At 35.4% G+C, this 21851-nt stretch overlaps 2 protein-coding genes across 2 annotated transcripts in view; one reads left to right on the plus strand and one right to left on the minus strand.

Moving 5' to 3' along the window:
- Positions 1–21851, minus strand: part of LOC101894596 (carbonic anhydrase-related protein 10) — a 200768-nt gene that overhangs the window by 67212 nt on the left and 111705 nt on the right. The window contains exons 3-4 of the mRNA XM_059120893.1: positions 10034–10170; positions 3176–3388 (exon numbers count right to left, since the gene is read on the minus strand). Coding sequence (XP_058976876.1) covers positions 3176–3388; positions 10034–10170 — 350 coding nt within the window. The remainder of the gene's footprint in view (positions 1–3175; positions 3389–10033; positions 10171–21851) is intronic.
- On the plus strand, positions 13870–14714 carry LOC101894434 (uncharacterized). Its single transcript, XM_005183489.4, has one exon. It carries the CDS (start codon positions 13985–13987, stop codon positions 14609–14611), a length of 627 nt encoding a protein of 208 aa, XP_005183546.1. The 5' UTR covers positions 13870–13984; the 3' UTR covers positions 14612–14714.

The following is a 21851-nucleotide window of genomic DNA, read 5'->3' on the forward strand; positions in this document are numbered from 1 at the left end:
TTTTCCAGAAAAAAAAATATTCGTTTTATATTTGGCAGGAGAACCACAAGTGGCTACAGTTAGAGCACTCCAGCATTTAAATGTGAATAAATCTTTTGTGTCTCGTACCATCGCTCGTTACCGTGATACTGGAAGCGTAGCCCGATGTCAAGGCAGTGGACGGAAAAAAATTGCAACATCAGCAGAAATGGTTCGAAAAGTAAAGAAGTGACTTGATCGAAAACCGCGTCGCAGTAACCGAAAAATGACTCGTGAGCTGAACATATCGCAATATTCCATTCGGCAAATATTGAAAAATGAGCCCGGGGTAAAGCCATTGAACTTCCAAAAAGGACAAGAACTTACACCGCAACAGGAAGAAAATAGACCTAAGGGAGCTAAAGAGTTGCTTCGCTTGACCGAAAGTGGTGAACTGCCAAATTTGGTTTTCTCCGATAAGAAAACAAAAAAGAGGTTAGCTGAAAAAGTGCACCTTCGGTTGGCCACCAGAACTCAAGGGCCATGTGGGCGCCCATGTGGCCCGCCACAATAGCCGATGGTCGCTCTCCTTTCGTATTAATCGACCATGGCATCAGAATAAATGCCGAATTTTGTCGCGAAAATATTCTGGAGGGTGTATTGGACCCGAAACATTTTGGCCACAGACCTTGGACATTCCAACAGGACACAGCAACTTCGCACTCAGCACGCGCCACCCAAGAATGGTTACAAAATGATGTTTCTCTCTTCATTTTCAGCGCACAATGGCCACCAAAATCTCCGGATACCAATGCGTTGGACTATTGTGTCTGGAGTATATTGGAAAGCAAGGTTGGCACTAAAAAAATACCAAAGTGTCGATCACCTCAAGCAAGCGCTTCGCCGGGAATGGGCCAAATAACGCAGAGCATCATGCGGGCAGCTTGTGTCGGTTTCATTGGCCGTTTGAAGGCCATAATTCGTGCCAAAGGTGACCAGTTCGAAAAAATCTAATCTTATTCTAAAATTTGATGCTATTTTCGACAATTTTTGCTTTCATTCCATAAAGTTTAAAAACAAATGTAAAAATTATGGCTTTTGACTTTGTTGCAGTTTTTTTATCTCATCCTATATTTGTGGGTAGAAGACCTTCTAGAGGTCCTAGATATGAGGACATCTATCCATAAAAGATCGCTATGTATAAAAGGCGGTCTTTTGTAATAAAGTTTACTATAAATAGATATATTTGCAAGTTCTTTCAAAATTCTACTATAAGACTAAAAGGACTTTCAGATGTATTGATGGTTTCTGTAGAATTCAATCTTCCTGAGATTTATTATGGAACCACCAGCACAAAAACATTCTTTAAATATAAAGCTTCTATAGATAGACGTCCTTCCACAGTTCTTATTTAAAAAGAAAACCTAGCAGATATCATCTTCAAATAAAATATCATCCAGGGGGCTTATATGTAGAAAACCTACCAAATGTCATTCATAGTTTGCGAACCTATCAGATATCTTTCATATAGAAAAGTCCTTTCAAACTTATCCCTTGAATATAAGACATTCACATCGGTGGGGGCCAATCGCCACAGATGAGATTTTACAGAACAATTCCCTAAAAATATATAACTGTTTACGGACCCCCCTAGGCTACCATCCTGGCTAACTCGGTGATTTGTACAAAGAAATTCTTCCAGATGTCTATATAGACAGGAAAAATTTTTATGCCTTTTTCAAGACCTATGCCTTATAGTGATTCCTTTTTAAAAAATGTCCTTCCAGTTGTATTAAACGAATAAAAGCCTTTCCAGTGACCTGATCTTAATAAGGGGACCTCTGAGATCTTTTTAGCTAGGCTTCATGAGACTGAAAACTTTTCAGAGGTTTTCTAAATTTCGGAGAACTTAAAAGGTTGTTTTATAGGTATTTGATTGTTCAAAAGGTCTGCCATAAAAATAACACTTTTCAGAAGTCTGCGTTCATAATATACATACTAGAGGTCTTCTAGAGATAGAAGACATTCTTCGGATTTTGATGTTGATAATCAAAATGTCCTTTACTTGTCTCCACAAATGGAAGATATATCATAAACAATCGAAAAAAAAAATAAAATTAAATAAATAAAAGAGTAGTTTCCAGGGGCCTTATGTAGAAATAAGTTTTCAAGAGGTTTAGTATTAATGAAATGCATCTCTTTTACTTAAAGAGAGAACATTTCAAGAGGTCCTACTGTTAGTAAATTCTCCTTAAAAATAGAAAACATACAAAGTGTCTTCTTCAGACAGCAAACCTCCCTGGACTTTGAAGAGGTCTTTTTACATATATGTTCTTCTTGAAAAGATATCTTTCAGAATAAGATTGAAGGTATTGAGCACTACTTTTAAATAAAAAAACGTTATAGGGGTCTTCTTCAGATACAGAAGTCATCAGGAGTCTTCTAATGATATATAACACTCTTGAGGTCTTGTTTATACAATTGACGATTTTAAATGAAAGGTAGGCCTTCAAATTGACTTCACTGGATTTAATCCCTACTTTTCTTTTCGAGGTCGTCTGTATAAGTAGAGCTCCGAAATGCTCTCTAGAATTGAGACTGAAACTCTGTCGAGTAGAGAGGAAAACTAGAGAATATTCCTTCGAGTAAAAAATAAATAAATAAGAGGAAGTACACTTTGCTCATTTTCAAATGTGAGTAAAATATGTTCGAAGTCGAACAGATCCTACTACTTAATTTCTTTTCCAAATGTGTTATGGGGAATGGACAGAACATTCTCTCTTAAAAAAATTACTATAAAAATATAAATTTCATACAGAAAATAATTTTCGTGAATGTTACCCATCTCTGTATCACCGACACTGATTCATCATCATTGCACATAAACACACACACACACACACAAACTCAATTGTTCATTCAAACCATGACATTAGTGGTGTGAGTAAATTTCTGTACGTGTTTTCAAAGGAACCATAAACACAGCAAGGAGCGGAGTGGAGTGAAATATTTACTTATCTAACAATATTACAAACGTGTACAAATAAATGATTTCTTTGCTTTGTTTTATGAAAATTAAATTTTTCAAATAAAAAAAGCAACAAAGACAACAACAAAAATCACTTAATAATCCTGCAATTTGTTTACTCTGAGCAAGCAACAAGGGTTTGCCTTGAATGTGGATGGCATTGCTTTCATAAAAAGGAAGGGGACTTACCTCGGCGGGAAACGTATAACCGTCGACACTGTGCTCCGAACCGAACTGATCATGGAGTCCATAGTGTATGTGAATCTCATGAAATCGATACCGATATGACAGCGGACCACCTGTGATATTGACGGGCGTCTGCATGCCATCGTAATTGGCCACTGTGTCGTTACCCGCTGTGAATATGACACTGTGTCCGGTGTTGGTGATTAAACCACTTATCTGAAATAAAAGGAGTGAGAAAAAATGAAAGAAAATTAAATGTGTTGGAGAAAAAAAAACAAGCAAAAACGATTTAATGAAAGGAAATTAAGATTTAATTAAATATTATACCACAGCATAAGGATTAACTTTGATAGGAGTAGGATTAATTGTGCTATATGAAAGTATTTATTTCATATAATTACATTATTTATGCTATATGCGATTGGGGAATGACATGCTGTGGGAGAAAGATATCTTTTATTGGAATGAAATTACAAATTTAATTTGATACCTATAATTAATTCATCAATGTTGTATAATTTTTTTTCGCAATTATTACTAAACTAGAACCAGAAAAAACAAGTAAGCTAAGGCTACAATTACATAATAAACCATACAGTTTATACAGGCGAGATACTCGAAAGAATTCCACAAGATATTGTGACAAATAATAAAAGAAAACCATCAGGTTTCGTTCTCTAATTTTCGGATAATAGCAGCTTAAACGAATTTGCTCATTTCCAATTTATTGGTAGATGTTGCTGGAATGGACATTTTCGTGTTTAGTCTACAAAAGTTGGCAAACTATTTCACACATTGAATATTTTTGGATGGCCATCCGAAACTGCTTGGCTTTTGCAATGTGCGGTAACCCCCATTCAAATGTGCGTGAGGATCGGGCGATAAATACGACCTGCTGACAATTTGGCAGTTGTTGGTGTATTTCAACCCCTAAATATATGGCGATAATCTGCAAAAAGAGTAGGCATCTATTCTGACCCTCATCTTATCCCCATGCAAAATTACGTAAGGATCGTAAATGCGATCTGTATATGATATCCTAATATCCTAACTACTTAGTTTTGTTAGCTGTAGAAATATTACCAAATGTTTAATTCAAAATGAAAATATGCCAAAAATATGACAAAATTGAAAAAAATATGAGAAAATGTTACAAAACCAATATTTTCATCTCTTTTAGACGTTTTTTCTTTCCTGCCAAGAGGCCATTCTGAATTAATGAGAACTGTCGAAATCAGTTCAGCCGTTCTCGACATATAACAGATCTTTCAAGCATATCTTCTTTGATAGACACATATTTTGCTATATATATATTTTGCTATATATCCGATTTGTTGGATGTTAACATCAATATAAAGGTCAGAAGTAACCTTATCATGACTTTGTGATTTCGCCGGGATTAAAAAAATTCACGGTTTAATGAAAAATTTTGAATTTTTTCAACACAAAAGACATGGTCTATTTTACCCGCTAAATATTATCCGATGACCACTCAAATTGGTAGACTTCTTCCCCCGATTGGTCTATAATTGCGACCTGTATAGCTACTGCAAAATCCGACATTTTTTCAGTATTTGGTCCATTTCAACCCCTAAACATTTGGCGACCATCTCCAAAAGAAATAGGCTTCTATTCTGACCCTAACCCCACCTTCGTGCAATATTTCGTAAGGATCGGGCCATAATTGCGACCTGTAGCGTGATTACATGGATAGACGGACGGACATACATAGCTAGATCGACTCAGCTCGGCGAGCTAGGAAGATCCATATATACTTTAATATATGGGAAACCAATATTTCGATTTTGTTACATAAATATTGTTACATAATATTTCGATATTGTTACATAAATTCTGGCCCAATCAATCTTATAATACCCCCAACACATAGTGTTGTAGGGTATAAAAATTTGAATGTTGTGGCACAGTGCTATTTGATTGATTAATGCTCAGACGTTGCCTAAATGCCTTTTCAAATTCTTTCGTATGGCCCAGGGACCATGGCATAAATTATAACTATACTTCGAAGTCTGACATGAGCATTTACCCATTTCTAAGTTGAAGCCAATTTTTCTTACATCATAGAAAAATCAATGTTCCATTTTTTTCAATTTCCAATAAAATAAAAAAAACACTAAAGTCTATAAAATAATCACTTTTTATATTTGGCGCATCTCTGTTCTAATCTACTTCCCTGTCCTTTTTTCAACTATTCTCAATTGCAATTTATGAGAAGCCACCCGCTAGCAATGTGGACTAGTTCGGCACCGTATACTCGTCGATTCTTAGGATTACAGTAACTAGTTCCACTTAAGACCCCTCACAGTGCAAACAACTGTAAACTTTAACATGGGGATGTCATACGAGGTAACCAATTGACTCCTTTTGCATTACCTGTAGATGGTATTGTACTAGTTCCAGGTTTACAGTCATATACCAGAGACAAAAGACTAACCCCTAACTATTCAAAGTGATTCTTGTTCGTAGAGATCTCATTCAAATGTTCGTTTAACTTGTCTGTTGGTTGGTTTTTTGGTGGTGGTTTTTTATTTATGCACAACTGTCGCCTCTTCGTTTACTTGGGGACGAAAAGGTGTCAATTGGTTCCATTCGCATTACTTGGGGACACATTTGGTACTAGTACGGCTTATAACTAGTACAAGACTGACGAAATTTAGTTAATTGGAATTTTCATTGCTAGCGGGCACTGTCAAGTTTCCTCTTATTTTTCTTTTTGTAATTCAAAACAACAACAATTCGTTCTTCTATTATGCGTGCATTCCAAAATGTCAAAAAGAGTTACGTCTTTATATTTCTCTCCCTTTTGCTCTGCATTGTGAAATACATCATGTCACCTCATCAGTTGTATTTTAGCTCGCGTTGCATATCAATGCAATCCGTGTCGGTCGGTTAATTGTTTGTTAATATTGGCGAAATACCTGTGAAATCATAATTAAATTTTAGTGAATTGTTTCGGGAAAAGTGTATTTTAAATTAAATTCAGTTTTTTGTTAATATTTCCTTTTAAAAATCCATTTAAAATGTGAATTTACATTTCATTGAAAAAGGAAGAAGCAAATTAGAAATGACGCGTCGGGTTAACAAGTGTGTTGTTGTTATTATTGTCATTGTGAAACACACAAAAAGTGAGTGCAAAATCAGAGAGTGCATAGCAAGAGAAAACAAATCAATTACTCTTTGTAAAATTTACTCTTTAAAAGAGTGCAGGAAAAGAGACCAGAGATAAGAGCATCGATTATAAATTAATTGAAGAGTATTTATTTTCTAATCTCTGCAAATGTGTAATAATATGAAGACTTGGTAAGTTGTATTTATTTATGTTTTAGTAATTAATAACTTACATAACATATTTTATGTACTATAGGCGAAGTAATAAGTGTTTAGGTGATAGATTTATTTGAATTCTTTTTTTTTGTAATTTTTTGGGGTCGCTTACTTTAGTTACAAAATTCTAATCATATCATACATATATTTGTTGTGATCATACTATCTTCCGAGACTTTATTTATTTATTTTTGGTTAAGAAAGACGATAAAAACATTGGTCATCTTAAAAGTCCAAGAGTTTCGGACCTTATTTTGGTTTTTCGAAAAGTGTACGCCATTTTTGTCTGGGGAGACCATTTGAATATTTTTTCTGGGAAGACAGTTTTAGAATATCTTTAAGAAATTCGCTAGATAAAGTCTTAAATAAATAAATATAAATATATTAAATATATTTTTTTTTTAAATACTCGAATCCTATGCATATTTGAAATATCCGCATTTTTTGTAACGCAATAGACCCTTATTATATACCCTCCAACATTGAATGGAGGCGATATATATATATATATATATATATATATATATATATATATATATATATATATATATATATATATATATATTTATTTATATATATATATATATATATATATATATATATATATATATATATATATATATATATATATATATATATATATGCGTTACAAAAAATGCGGATTTTTCAAATATGCATAGGATTCGAGTATTTTCAAAAAAAATATTTTTAAGACTTTATCTAGCGAATTTCTTAAAGACATTCTGAAACTGTCTTCCGAGAAAAAATATTCAAATGGTCTCCCCAGACAAAAATGGCGTACACTTTTCGAAAAACCAAAATAAGGTCCGAAACTCTTGGACTTTTAACATGACCAATGTTTTTATCGTCTTTCTTAACCAAAAATAAATAAATAAAGTCTCGGAAGATAGTATGATCACAACAAATATATGTATGATATGATTAGAATTTTGTAACTAAACTAAGCGACCCCAAAAAATTACAAACAAAAACAATTCAAATAAATGTGGTAATCACTCTAGCTTCCGAAATGAAGTAGGTTGATACAATTTTACTTAAATGTATATGTCTGCAGGACTTTTGGTATTGAAAATGGGTCATGGGTCGTTTTGGCTTTACTGTGAATCGTTCAGCTGCTGTATGTTGAAAGGCTTCACACCGGAATCGTTCCGTAAAAATGTCTACGTTTTTGAGTAACAGAGGCTAATCGATAGTTGAGGGTCATCATCAACACTGGTCGATAAATTTGCTTTATTTTCCTCACGTTTCACTCCACGTAAGCTCTTTGGTGGTTTAATGTTCAATGACCAAATAACCGCTTTTGTGGGACGGTTAAACTGAGCATAAAATTTAAAAAGCGACAAATGATCTTGATTTGTTGCAAAAATCATCAAAATACCTAATATCGGGAGGATGAGGCTCTACCTCAAATAATGTGTGTTGTATCGTGATTTCAACAGACGGACATCGTTAAATTGACTTAGAATTTTATGCTGGTTATGAATATATATACTTTATGGGGTCTACGATGAACATTTAGGGATATTACAAACGGAATGACAAAGTTAATATACCCTCCTTTCCAAGGTGGAGGGTACAAAAATGGCGAAAATTTCAGAAATGCTTGAAATCGGGGTATGCTTTTAAATGGGGGGTATACCAAAAACTTGGACCGACATGATCCATGTTTTTTATAAATGGTTCTACATGTAACCCAAAGCCCTGTATTTAAGGCTCTATCTTAAATTTTGCGACATTCAGAACAAAATATTTAAGGCCATTTGTGCATGATTATTTTTACCATATAAATCCTCTTTGCGAACTGAATACCACAGCCTCTACTTGGAAATTCCCACTTCTCATACCATGACCCAAAAATGATAGCACAGTGTAATCTGACAATGAATCTTTCACGGATTTGTCTGAAATTTGTCTCGAAGCGAAAGTCAGCATGGGGCTAGAGCTTTGGGCTGGCCAGAATCCTTCCAATTTTGATGGTCATCGGGTAATATTTAGTGGTTGAAATAGCCCATAGCAATTGTGATAAATAAAAGTCAAATTTTCTATTAATCAGCAAATATTTTTAATGCGGCGAAATCACAAATAGACGAACAGGCCAATTCTGACCGTTACGTAGACGCCGATTGTCAAAATATCGGATATATATAGAGAAATATATATAATGTATATATATAAAGGAAGGGGATGTTAGCTAGAATGTTTCGGAGTAGCGCCCATATGAAATTAAGTTCAGATTCGAGGCTCTTGGCCACATTTATAAATGCATTTGGCTAAAAAAAATTTGTCTTTAGGCTACTTTAGGGGTAGAATAACATCTAATTATTTTTGTGTAGTCCCCATTTAATGCTACCCTCCAGGTCTCCGTTTCCCCCAATATTGTCTGGTGGTTGAGAAATTTTAGGTGGAGGTTATCGCATTGGGTAATACCAGCAAATCTCTTAAATGGTTTCAAATTCTCGTGCCAAGTTTATGGCATAGTCCCACATAACGGTGCCTTCCATATAGTACCGCATTAGGCTAATTTGGCCTATTTTTATACCCTCCACCTTGGAAAGGAGGGTATATTAACTTTGCCATTCCATTTGTAACATCCCTAAATATTCGTCGTAGACCATATAATGTGTATATATTCATAATCAGCATAAAATAAATGGAGAAACATTGTATGTATGTCCACGTTTTGGTATAGCTCCCATATAACGGTACCTCCAGATATTCGGTATTTTGATGATTTTTGCCACATTTCTTCGAGGATTTGTCTAAAAATTGGTATTTATGTGTTCTAATGGGTTCTAGCTCCGTTGGCGAAACATTGTATGTATAGGTCCACGCTTTATGTTTTTTTTTTTTTTTTTTTGTAAGTTTAACTGCTTTATGCAAAAGGTCTTACTGGTATATGAAGTTTAAAGTAAAACACGCTTAACTTCAGATACTTTTATACAAAAATGTTTCCTTTACCTTAAGGTGTAGGGTATTTTTTTACTTGTTGAGGTAAAAAAGAAGTGGACTTAATTTACCCATCTCCGAACTTGATCTTGTTCACTTGCATGGATAAATCGACTTCAACTGTCGTGAAACTTATGTCGTTGAAAGAGACGATGATATATTCACTTAAAGTCTTCTACAAAAAAGGTTTATGGGCAGGAAATCTTATATTTTATAAAATATCCTTACAGCCGAATGTTTTAAAAACTAACACTATTTTGGTGCCAGAAAACCTTGTTAAAAACTTTGTTGAAAGTCAAAGAGGACCTTGTAAACAAATATTTGAAATATCCATTATTTTCATATAGCTGGGTATTTTGCAATTTGGCAAATCCGATTGGTGTTGTCTTTATTTGTAAAAATGGATTTTCCGGCTAAAACACATTCGCTGGGTTAATATTTTGAAAAAATTAATTTTCAACTTTCATAAACTTAAAACAATTTTTGTGAATATTTCTTTGAAGTTCTGAATGCGTTATTTTCCTCACTTCCTCTTCAAACCATACTTACCCTATGTTTATCTACATGTAATGGCCTTAAATTAGGATCAAAAAGTAAGCGTTGAGGTTCTAAATTTACAGGCGATTGTCTTCGTCCTTTGTTGCACAAAGACCATTCCGGATTGATTAATCCCCAAAAGGCTGAACCTGAAAAAGAGGAAAAAAGAGTTAAAAAATATGAGAGAAAAAAAAGAAAATGTAATTCATTTATTATGCACTTCATACTGCATGACATCAATGACATTTAATGATAAATCACGTTCTATTACATTAGGAAAACAATGACAAAGACAAGTCCTATAATGTAAAGAAACAAACAAACGAACCCATGTCTAATAATGAACCCCGGCAGTGAATCTAAATAAAATTCCTCAACAAGTGGCTACATGGTCTTGCTTTCTAAAATGTATCTCCTAAAGATGATGCCATGTAGCTACCAGCCAGCCAGTCAACAACAAGGACGACACCAACGCGGACAACAGCAACAAGGATGACATCATTAACAATCACTTTGCTTGTCGTCATTGTCGTTGCCTTTGTCTGTCGGTCTGTCGACAATATAATGTTTGATATCAGAGATTTTTGCAGACAGACCGAACAGATAATAGAAACAACAATAACTCCAACATCAAGGATGGGAGAAGGAGAAATAAACATTCCTGAAAAAAAAACACAACAACAACAAATGCAATTTCCGTTTCTATTCCCTGTTGTGTTTTGCTCCATGTCCTCCTTAACTAGATTTGTATTTTGTGTAGTCACACATTCCGTCTTTCTTTCTTTTGGGTCTCTGCTGTGGCATTCTTCAAATGCCATTAGCGTATTTCACATGACACACACAGGGTGAGGTGAGGAGGTCAATCTCGTTTTTTGTCCCATGCATATTCTAAAATTTTTAAGTTCATTTTGTTCTCCTCGTTCTTTTTTTTTTCTACATGGATATTCGTCTCCGAGACATCTACTACTTATTGGCATAGTTGTCTCGACTCACTAACCCTGATGACTCCTCCTGCTCCAATCCGGAGCTTATTAATTTCTTTTTATCGCATCTGCACTCTGTGTTCATTGCACACTCACACCGAGCCTTCAGCCGATATGTGTATCTTCGAAACAGAATCTTTAAAATCAAATCACGTTCTTTCCACTCTGTTAGCTTGGATATGGATATTTTACATGCAAATGTGTCCCTTGACTCGCTTAGACACACACATTTGCCCTGCCGCCTCGTTGTCTGTCTCTGTGTCGTTTGTTTCTTTTTCTTTCTCTTTTGTTTGATGGCACTGTACTTAAGTGCTTTGACACTATAATGGTTCCCCAAGCTAAGGAATAAAAAGAAGTCGAGAAAAAACACGAACTTTTCACGCCAATCGATGACAATATAATTTGAAAAGTAAACGTTTGCTTAGGCTTCGTGTTACAGGATTTTTTTCTTTCGTCAATTGAAATCTGATATACATTTGGGGTAGTTTATCTGTGCAAAAATTACTTTTGTGACTTCCATAGAAATTGTTTTAAATAATGTTCAATTGAATTTTAAGATATTTCGTAACTTAAGGAAAGTCACCGGGGGGAGGTAAAGATTAAAAGAAATATAAAGATTGCGGAAAAAGTTAATATGAAATAAAATCAGGTGGGAATAATTCTGGATTGTGGAATCAGTGGAATGAGAAAATGTAAGGGATTTTATTTAAAATATATTTGAAATTTTTTTAGCTGAATGGGTTTTTTAAAGCCTACTTCAAAATTAAGACCTAAAATATTGACTTATAGGATGTCTAAAAAGTAGCTGAATTACAGCAAACTCACGATTGTTTTCCGGAAGTCCTTTTTTGTCAATTATTTGACAAAATTTAGCTAAAATGGTCAATATACTGAATATCGATAGGTAGGTACTGTTATATATGACTATAGGAAAACGTAGACATATATACAAGGTGAGATAAAAAACCAGTAAAGAAAGTCCTAAAGTCGGGCGGGGCCGATTTTATGATACCCTACACCACTTTGCTAATTTAATTGAGCTCCACTTAATAACTAAAAGTTTTTATGGGAGAATTCAATCATACACGCTATGATTATAATTATAATTAAAAATTCAAAGGACTAAATATGCCGAAGCATTTGTATCTTTTTAATTTGGACTTGTATTGCCCATTTGGTGCAAAATTAATTTGAAATCAGATAAAGATATATATATATATATATATATATATATATATATATATATATATATATATATATATATATATATATGGGAACTATATCCAAATCTGAACCGATCTCCATAAAATTTAGCAAAGGTATTTCTGAGCTGCATTTGATATATTTCCCCAAATATTGTTTTTACAGAGTGCATTGTACGGCTGCGGAGGACAAAAATAACAAATCGGATGAACAATATATATGGCTATATCTGAACCGATTTCGATCAAATTTGGCATACTTATTTTCGGGCCTAATTTGGTTGTATGTGCAAAATTCCATACTATTCGGGCTGATATTACACGTTTGGTGCACAATAAAAGGCAAATCGGACGAAGATACATATGGGAGCTATATATTAATTTTTACCGATTATCTCCAATTTCAATAGGGTTCGTCCTTGGGCCAAACAAATGTTGTTTGCAAAATTTCATCTCAATCGGATAATAAATGCGACCTGCATTTTGTTCACAAGAATACATGAACAGACGGACGGACTGACATGCATAAATCAACTCAGAAAGTGATTCTATGCAGATCATCAAAAGGAACTATGGGTCTATTTCGTTTCCTTTTGCCTGTTACAAACAAATGCACAAAGACATAATATCCTGACCATCTTGTGGTAGTACCCATTAAGATCTTTCAATACAGAATTTGAAACCATTCCGGTGAATAATGTTGCTAAACTTTTGTCATAGGCTGTGGTACTATTATGAATATTTCGAGGAGTTACAAACGGAATGACAAAGTAAATACACCATCCATAGAATGGGGGAGGGTATAAAAACTGCAGCCATATTTTTAAATTTTATTCAATAAAAACAAAAAAATTTCGGAAATGGCATTAAATTTTAGAATATGTTTAGATTTTGGTCGAATTGGTCACCTTTGGCACGATTTATGGCCTTCAAACGGCCAATGAAACCGTCACACGCTGCCCAAATGTTGCTCTGCGGTATAAATATCGAATTTATTTTGATGCCACGGTCGATTAATACGAGGGGAGAGCGATCAACGGCTGCTGTGGCGGCCCACACCATCACCATGGCCGACGCTTGAGTTCTGGTGGCCAACCGAAGGTCCACATTTTCAGTTGACCTCGTTGGCAATTAAACACGATCATTTTGTTTGCTGGACAACGAATGTTTTCTCATCGGAGAAAACCAAATTCGGCTGTTCACCACTTTCGGCCTAGCCATGCAAATCTTTAGCTCTTTTCTAGCCTAGTCTATTTTCTTCCAGTTGCGGTGTAAGTTTTTCCACTTTTTGGAATTTCAATGGCTTTACCCAGAGTTCATTTTTAAATATTTGCAACTGGAATATTGCGATATGTTCAGCTCACGAGCCATTTTTCGGCCACTGCGACGCAGGTTTCGACGAAGCCTGAACTCTAACTACATGCGAAATTCCGTATCGAGTGTAAAGCAACAGCTAAATCAGGTCCATAACAACCCCTCAATAATTTGCTATCGTCTCCAAAAACAATGGGCTTCTATTCTGACCCTAACTCCACCACCAACACACATAGTGTTGTAGGGTATTATTCTAATTTCTACAATTATAGTGTAAATTTAGACTTCTTTCAAAAAAATTTAACATTTTTAAATTCTATCGACTTTCTTTGAGACTAGTTTCAAAAATTTGTTTTCGTTCTTTGGCACATTTAAAATACAAAAATTGTCAGTTTCTTAATTTTTCAAAATTAAACAAAAAAATTCTCTACAAAATTAAAAAAAGAAGATCTCTCCTAAAAAACATGGTCGATGCAATTTTCAATAGCCTTTTAGTGGGTTCATCTGGTTACGCGCTGAGTGTGGTTGCTCCCGCAGAACATCCCTTCATATTCACCGCCTGTGCTGTGGGTTTGTGTCACGGGATTTTGGGTCTCTATGGCAATATTTTGGAAGGAAGTAGTAACAGCCAGAGATCTGCAGATGCCCCAACAGCCGATGATAGTGCAATGTGCCAGTTTCAAAATTTAACACAAAGTTGTGTGGATATCGTTACGGTGCCGCTGATAAACATAGACTTCTACATACAATCACAACAGTCGTCAGCCCTGGCTCTGGGTCATGGATTATTTGTAGTACCATTGGTCTTCGATTTGTCGTTTAAGATATTCGATAGCGAGGGTGATGGCAATGCCACAGAAACTTTAAAAGAATTAACTATTTTGGGTAATATTGTTTCCTTGGTATTCTTGTCGGTTAATGAAAATAATCTAACCTATGGATTGATGGCAATGTCGGCTCTATTGGCTCAATTCGGCTCAAATGCCATGGAGAATATACTTAGGGGATCTGGAGCAAATATCGCCCTGATGGGATATTCATTAATGTTTTCATTGATTCCTGAGGCTATTGCGAATTCGGGTAGTGCATAAAATTAAGTGGTACAAAGTTTTGGTACAAAATTTATAAAAAAACAAGGTGAAAATAAAAGTTAATAAATATGAAATCTATTTTATTTATATCTGATAAATTTAATCCATGAATCTAAAAAATTGTCTTCATTCCAAAATTTTTGTAGACTCAGTGAATAATTTTTTTCCATAACCCAGCAAAAGGGTTTCAATGACTAGGAGACCAGGTAAATGTAGTTTTGTTTATAGAAAATATTTAAAGACTATTTTATCTGTAGAATATTTATCTAGAGGAGACCCATCAAAAGTCTTCGAACTATAGAAATCTGTTGAGGGTCTTCTATCTATAAATGACCCGTTACGGATCTTCTATTCACAGAAGACGCGTTTAGGGGTTTCTACGCATAGGAAAACATGTTAAGAGGCTTCTATTCCTAGAAGACGTGTTAAGGATCTTCTATGCAGAGAATGTATGCTGAGGACTTTCTATTCATAGAAAACTTTTTAATTCTTTTTACAGGTTTTCTGTCTATGGAAAACCTTTAAGGATCTTCTATTTAAAAAGGCTTATTGAGGGTCTCCTGTTTACTGAATATGAGTTAAGGATATCTGATCTATGTGAAAACAGAGACTGACCTTTTGTCTTTTAATAGACCTACTAACGGCCTACCTATGTTTTTTAAGCTTTCTTTGATCTATAAAAATATGAATCTCTAAAAAAATACATAAAAACCTTATATTTAAGGGTATTTTATCTATAGAGGACGATATTGAAGACTTTACCTTAAGAAATGTTGTTAAGATTGTTTTGTCAACAGAATTCCGTTTAAGGCTTTTTGTCCATAGTGGACCAATTACAGGTCTTCTGTCTCTAGAAGACATACTAAAATTATTCTACCTATCAAAGTTCTGCTGAGAGAATACCGGATACTAGACATCTGTGTACAGGCTCTATATACATGGACTGCAGAAGACATTTAAAAAGCCCCTTGTCTATATTTGAACAAAGTATCTTACCACCCAAGTAAAGGTTGTAAATTTACTCGTATCTACAAAAAGTTGTAAAATCAGTAGACTAGATAATATCATCACTTCTGTTTCTAAACATTTCAATTCAATTATCGCTACATACCGAGAGACGTCATCCGACTGTATAGTTAGCTTAACCACCTAAAACTCTTTAGATACTACAATATTACTTCCCCGGGATAAAGTGGAAAATAAGCGTCATTTTTTGCTTTCTGAAAATTTAACGTGCGCTAGAGATAACCGTAGCTAGCAGAAAATGTTGCTTTAAATCTCATTAGGATTTATTCAGTAATCTGCTGTTGCAGCTATGACAGAGTAAAATGTTGCGAAACGGGGTTTTAAATATGACCACATGCGTACAGAGTTACAAGAACATTCATGAATCTATAGCAGAACTTCAAGTTCTTCCTTTTGGTCAGCTATGTGAACACCTTCCGATCTCCCATTAGAGAAAAGACCTTCTTAACTTCTATACGGGAATAACTTCTGATCTTCTTTGAGAGAGGACCTACACACCTTCTATGAGAGAAGACCTTCTGACCTTTTATGAAAGAAGACCATCTTGTATTCTATGACAAGAACTTCTTGTTTTCTACGAGAAGACTTTTTGGTCTTCTATAAGAAGAACCCTCGGTCTTCTATAAGAAGAACTTTGGGTCTTCTATAAGAAGACCTTTCGGTCATTCATAACAAGGTCTTTCGATCTTCTATGACAATACCTTTGGGTCTTCTATGTCAAGACATTTTGGTCTTCTATGGAGAAGACCTTCTTCTGGTCTTCTATGGAGAATACCTTTTTCTGGTCTTCTATGGAGAAGACCTTCTTCTGGTCTTCTATGGAGAAGACTTTCTTCTGGTCTTCTATGGAGAAGACCTTCTTCTGGTCTTCTATGGAGAAGACCTTCTTCTGGTCTTCTATGGAGAAGACCTTCTTCTGGTCTTCTATGGAGAAGACCTTCTTCTGGTCTTCTATGGAGAAGACCTTCTTCTGGTCTTCTATGGAGTAGACCTTCTTCTGGTCTTCTATGGAGTAAACCTTCTTCTGGTCTTCTATGGAGAAGAACTTCTTCTGGTCTTCTATGAAGAAGACCTTTATCTGGTCTTCTATGAAGAAGACCTTTATCTGGTCTTCTATGGAGAAGACCTTTATCTGGTCTTCTATAGAGAAGACCTTCTTCTGGTCTTCTATAGAGAAGACCTTCTTCTGGTCTTCTATGGAGATGATCTTCTTCTGGTCTTCTATGGAGAAGATCTTCTTCTGGTCTTCTATGGAGAAGGCCTTCTTCTGGTCTTCTATGGAGAAGGCCTTTTTCTGGTCTTCTATGGAGAAGACCTTCTTCTGGTCTTCTATAGAGAAGACCTTCTTCTGGTCTTGTATGGAGAAGACCTTCTTCTGGTCTTGTATGGAGAAGTCCTTCTGGTCTTCTATGGAGAAGTCCTTCTGGTCTTCTATGGAGAAGTCCTTCTGGTCTTCTATGGAGAAGTCCTTCTGGTCTTCTATGGAGAAGTCCTTCTGGTCTTCTATGGAGAAGACCTTCTGGTCTTCCATGAGTAGACCTTCTGGTCTTCTATGAGAAGACCTTCTGGTCTTCTATGAAAAGACCTCCTGGTCTTCTATGAGAATATCTTCTGGTCTTCTATTAGAAGACCTTCTGGACGACCTCCTGGTCTTCTATAAGAAGACTTTCTGGTCTTCTATGTGAAGACCTTCTGGTCTTCTATGATGAAGACCTTTCGGTCTTCTATGAGAAGATCTTTTAGTCTGCTATGAGAAGACATTGTGATTTTGTATGAGAAGATAAATAAATCTTCACGTCTCAACCTCAGATACCAACAGTGACCTTAATATCAAATTTCGGGTTTTTGGCTCTGAAATTGTCCCCATTGCCAAATTTGGTTAAAAACTTGAAATTTGGTATGAGAATCAACTTTGCCAACTGGAAATTTGGACTGGACTTGGAATTTTTTTTTTTTAAATGAACGGATAGGGTCCGTTTTCGTGTCTGATAAAGAAGTAATTTTGGAAATGGGTACTTAAAGTGCACGAAAAGTACTAAATAGTACTATTTTAGAAATAGTGCCAATAAGTTCTTTTCGTGCATTTCAAGATCCTAGCATCAGCCATATTATTTCGAATAGACGGAATAACAAAGCTAATACTGCATTCATGGTATGGTGGCCTTTTGGATAACGCTTCTATATAAAAATATTGGAACTATGAGGTGTTGCGATTTCAATACTATAAGTCTTAAGTGAATGTTAAAAATATGAATTATAAGCAAAATTTTATCCGTCGGTCAGCATTTTTTTTTGTGGGCACGCAGAGTGTCTGATCGAAAATTAATTTTTGAAGTTGGTAATGTTACGAAAATATATTTTTACCTGTAAACTGAATAGATGAATAAATAATTTATCACATTCTAAGTTGGGATATACTGGTCGACTCATTCTGTTATACAAATATCGCAATAATTTCAAGCTCTTATTTTATATATGTATGTATATCCTATAGAATATCCCGTTTTTCATCGTAGCAATGCCACTGCAACATTTTCCCTCTTAAGATTCTGCCTTTAAGACAAACATCTGAATTCTGCTGCGACGTTGCATTATTATGGTATCAGGTATCTGGTGTCTTGAAGTGTTGTTATTTCCGCATTACTTCAAATAATTTCCTCTGTGCTTGTTCAACTTTGTTTCTTCCTCTCCTCTGGCAGTCGCCGGTGAGACTTGAGAAGGATATCTTAACGTAAGGTATTTATGACTGCTGTTTTCATAGCTGGTGGCTGATGGCTGTTTGGTTGGCAGCTGGCATCGTTACTACGGCTGCTGCTGCTGTTGATGATTTTACCACTGCACATCTTTTTATTCTTCGGTGTGCAAGTGTTTCCTAATGCTGTTAAAGTATTAAAACTTTTCTAATCTTTCCCCACCGTCTTCCACTTTCAATGCTGGCTTCCGTTTTTTTTTGCTGTTTGTTTGCAACAGGAATTTGTAAATTTTGAGTGGAATTTTTAGCTTTTGTTTAGCTTACAAATGATTTCATTGCAATATGATTTGACGATGACGACGAGGAAGGCAATATTCAACAAATGTGATTCTGTTGAACATCTTTTCATAGTCGAAGCTTAGCCATGAATAGCGGAGTGAAATGTTAATTTCAAGGTAAGTAATATTTTATGGTATTATTTGTTTGAGTTGGATTTCTGAGGATTTTCTGTTTCAAATATTGCCAGGAATCCTTTAAGAAGGAAATAACTTAAATGTTAGGGAATTTATGGGAGGGAATAAAGGAGATGAAAAATGATAAGAAAGAAAAGGTTAAGCAAATATTAGTACAAAAATTGAAAATAAATTTGGTTGATTTCACTTAAGCTCTGCCATTCAATTTTCTGTACAATAGCTTATCGTTTAAGAAACATATATGCCTAAAAAACCTACACATTTGAAAAAAAAAATGTGGACATATTATTTCCATAGTTTTATCACCAACTGTCAGCAATGGACATACATATTTCTTTGGAATAAAACACTTGAAGTGGTGGTGTGTTGCCATTATCACGTTTCGGTCTGGACGAATAGAATGGAAACATAATGGAAAGCCCAAGTGAGAAATACCAGAGAGAAAAAATACCCGAAATTTATGTGTCCTACCAGATGCTAGATATACAAGCGTTTCTTATGACACTATTCTCCAAAAAAAAAAAAGGAAATAGTAAAAACACCCAGACCAAAAAATTCTGGCACGTTTGTATTTCGAAATAATGCACACTTGTGCTGTTCGTTCCCATCGCATTTTAAATGCAAAACTATGCATTGCAGCTTTAAGAAGCAGATAATGCACAACTACAGGTTGTCCAAAATTTATGATAATCGCTTTAAAAAAAAAAGTGAAATAGCAACAAAATTTGTGTCCTCAAATAGGGGTTATATATCATTTAAGCTGAAATTTATGTGGTTAGTATTTTTTTCTGTTTTGCCTTAAAAAGTAGAAAAAGACGTCCACGAAGATCAATCAGGTTAAATAAATATTTAAGTCTTGTTCCGAAATTTTATTATAAAAAAACAAGAAAAAAACATTAAATTCGACCGGACCGAACTTTTAATACCCTTCACCTTAGGGTAATGGAAACACTAGAACCAATTATGACCAACAAATACCAATTTTTAGACATATTCGTGGGAAAATTTGGCAAAAATCAACAAAATACCGAATATCGGGAGGTACAGCTATATAGGGCTATACAAAAGCGTGGATCTATATATGCAAAGTTTCGCCACCGGAGCTAGAACTCATTATGACCAACAAATTCCAATTTTTGACAAATCCGAGATAAAATATGACAAAAACCATAAAAATACAGAATATCGGAAGATACCGCTAGCGTAAACCTATACATACAATGTTTCGGCGCACGAACTAGGACCCATTATGACCTACAAATTCCAATTTTCAGACAAATCCGTGAATAAAGTGTGGCAAAAATCACCAAAATACAGAATATCGGGATGTACCGTTATAAGGGGACCATACCAAAACGTGGACCGATATGTCTCATTTTCAATACCAACGATCGTAGACACAATACAAATTATTCTGCTAAATTTTGGCGCTCTACGCAAATAATGTGCGCTGTATCGTGATTTCACCAGCAGACGGACAAACGGACAGACAGACGGACATCGTAAAATCGTCTTAGAATTTTATGCTGATTATGAATATACATACATTATGGTGTCTACGGCAAATATTTAGGGATGTTACAAACGGAATGACAAAGTTAATATACCCCCCTTTCCTAGGTGGAGGGTATAAAAAGGTAAAAACACTTTTTATGCCCTAATCGGTGGTACTAAAAATCTCCAACATAGTCGATGTATCCCTTCCTATCAACGTAGAGTGTTTTGACAAATATTTTTTTTAGCGATAACGAATCTTACAACCAAAGTTGAATAAGTAACTTCGAAATTCGAACGTCCCAGACTCTTCATCTAAATCTTAGGGAGTTGGAAGATAGCAGGTTTGCACAAAAGTTAAGTTTTTTTTTTTGTGGGCAGTACGTAGACCAATATATTGTATTTTCAATACCAAAAAATTTAGCTACAATATACAGGGTGAGATGAAAAAACTGCAACCAACTTCAGACTGCTGTCATTTCCAAGCCACTCCTCCGACAGCTGTTAAAAATATTCCAGTGACAGCCCTTCATATGGGTAACAAGCGTACAAAAACAATTTGGTGAGAATTTTCAAGAAAAGAAAAATTATTCGTGATGGAATTCAAGCGTGATAGTGTGATTTCTTTATATTTGGCTGGAAAACAACAAGTGCTATCGTTAGAGCACTGCAGAATTAAATTTGAATCTTTTGTGGCTCGTACCATCGCTCGTTACCGTGATACTGATACTGGTAGCGTAGCCCGACGTCAAGGAAGTGGACGGAAGAAAACAGGAACATAAGCAGAAATGGTTCGAAAAGTAAAGAAGCGACTTGATCGAAACCCGCGTCGCATTGGCCGAAAAATGGCTCGTGAGCTGAACATATCGCAATATTCCATTCGACAAATATTGAAAAATGAGCTCGAGGTAGAGCCATTGAAATTCCAAAAAGTGCAAGAACTTACACCGCAACAGAAAGAAAATAGACTCTAAAGAGCTAAAGAGTTGCCGCAAGTGGTGAACTGCCGAATTTGGTTTTCTTTGATGAGAAAACATTCGTTTTTTGATCGTTTTTATTTCCCAAAGAGGTCAGCTGAAAATGTGCACCTTTGGTGCACCAGAACTCTCCGTTCGTATTAATCGACCGTGGCATCAGAATAAATGCCGAATATTATCGTGAAAATATTCTGGAGGGTGTATTATAGCCTTGGACACGCAAACATTTTGGCCGCAGACCTTGGACATTTTAATAGGACTCAGCACCATCGCACTCAGCACGCGCCAATCAAGAATGGTTACAAAGTGAGGTTCTTCGCTCCATTTCCATTGCACAATGGTCACCAAAACTCCGGATACCAATCCGTTGAATATTGCGTCTGGAGTATAGAAAGCAAGGTTGGCACTTAAATTTACCAATGTGTCGATCACCTCAAGCAAGCGATTCGCCGAAAATGGCCAAAATACCGCAGAGCAATATTCGCGCAGCTCGTGACGGTTTCATGGCCGTTTGAAGGCCAAAATTTGTGCCAAAGCTGACCAATTCGAACTAATGTAAACTAATTCGGAAATTTTTT

This window comes from Musca domestica, unplaced genomic scaffold (genome assembly GCF_030504385.1).
Source record: "Musca domestica strain aabys unplaced genomic scaffold, Musca_domestica.polishedcontigs.V.1.1 18, whole genome shotgun sequence".
NCBI classification, from domain to species: Eukaryota; Metazoa; Arthropoda; class Insecta; order Diptera; family Muscidae; genus Musca; species Musca domestica.

What these genes read in the sequence shown, in the direction of transcription:
- LOC101894434 (XM_005183489.4), top strand. Translation starts at nt 13,985, where the DNA reads ATGGTCGATGCAATTTTCAATAGCCTTTTAGTGGGTTCATCTGGTTAC.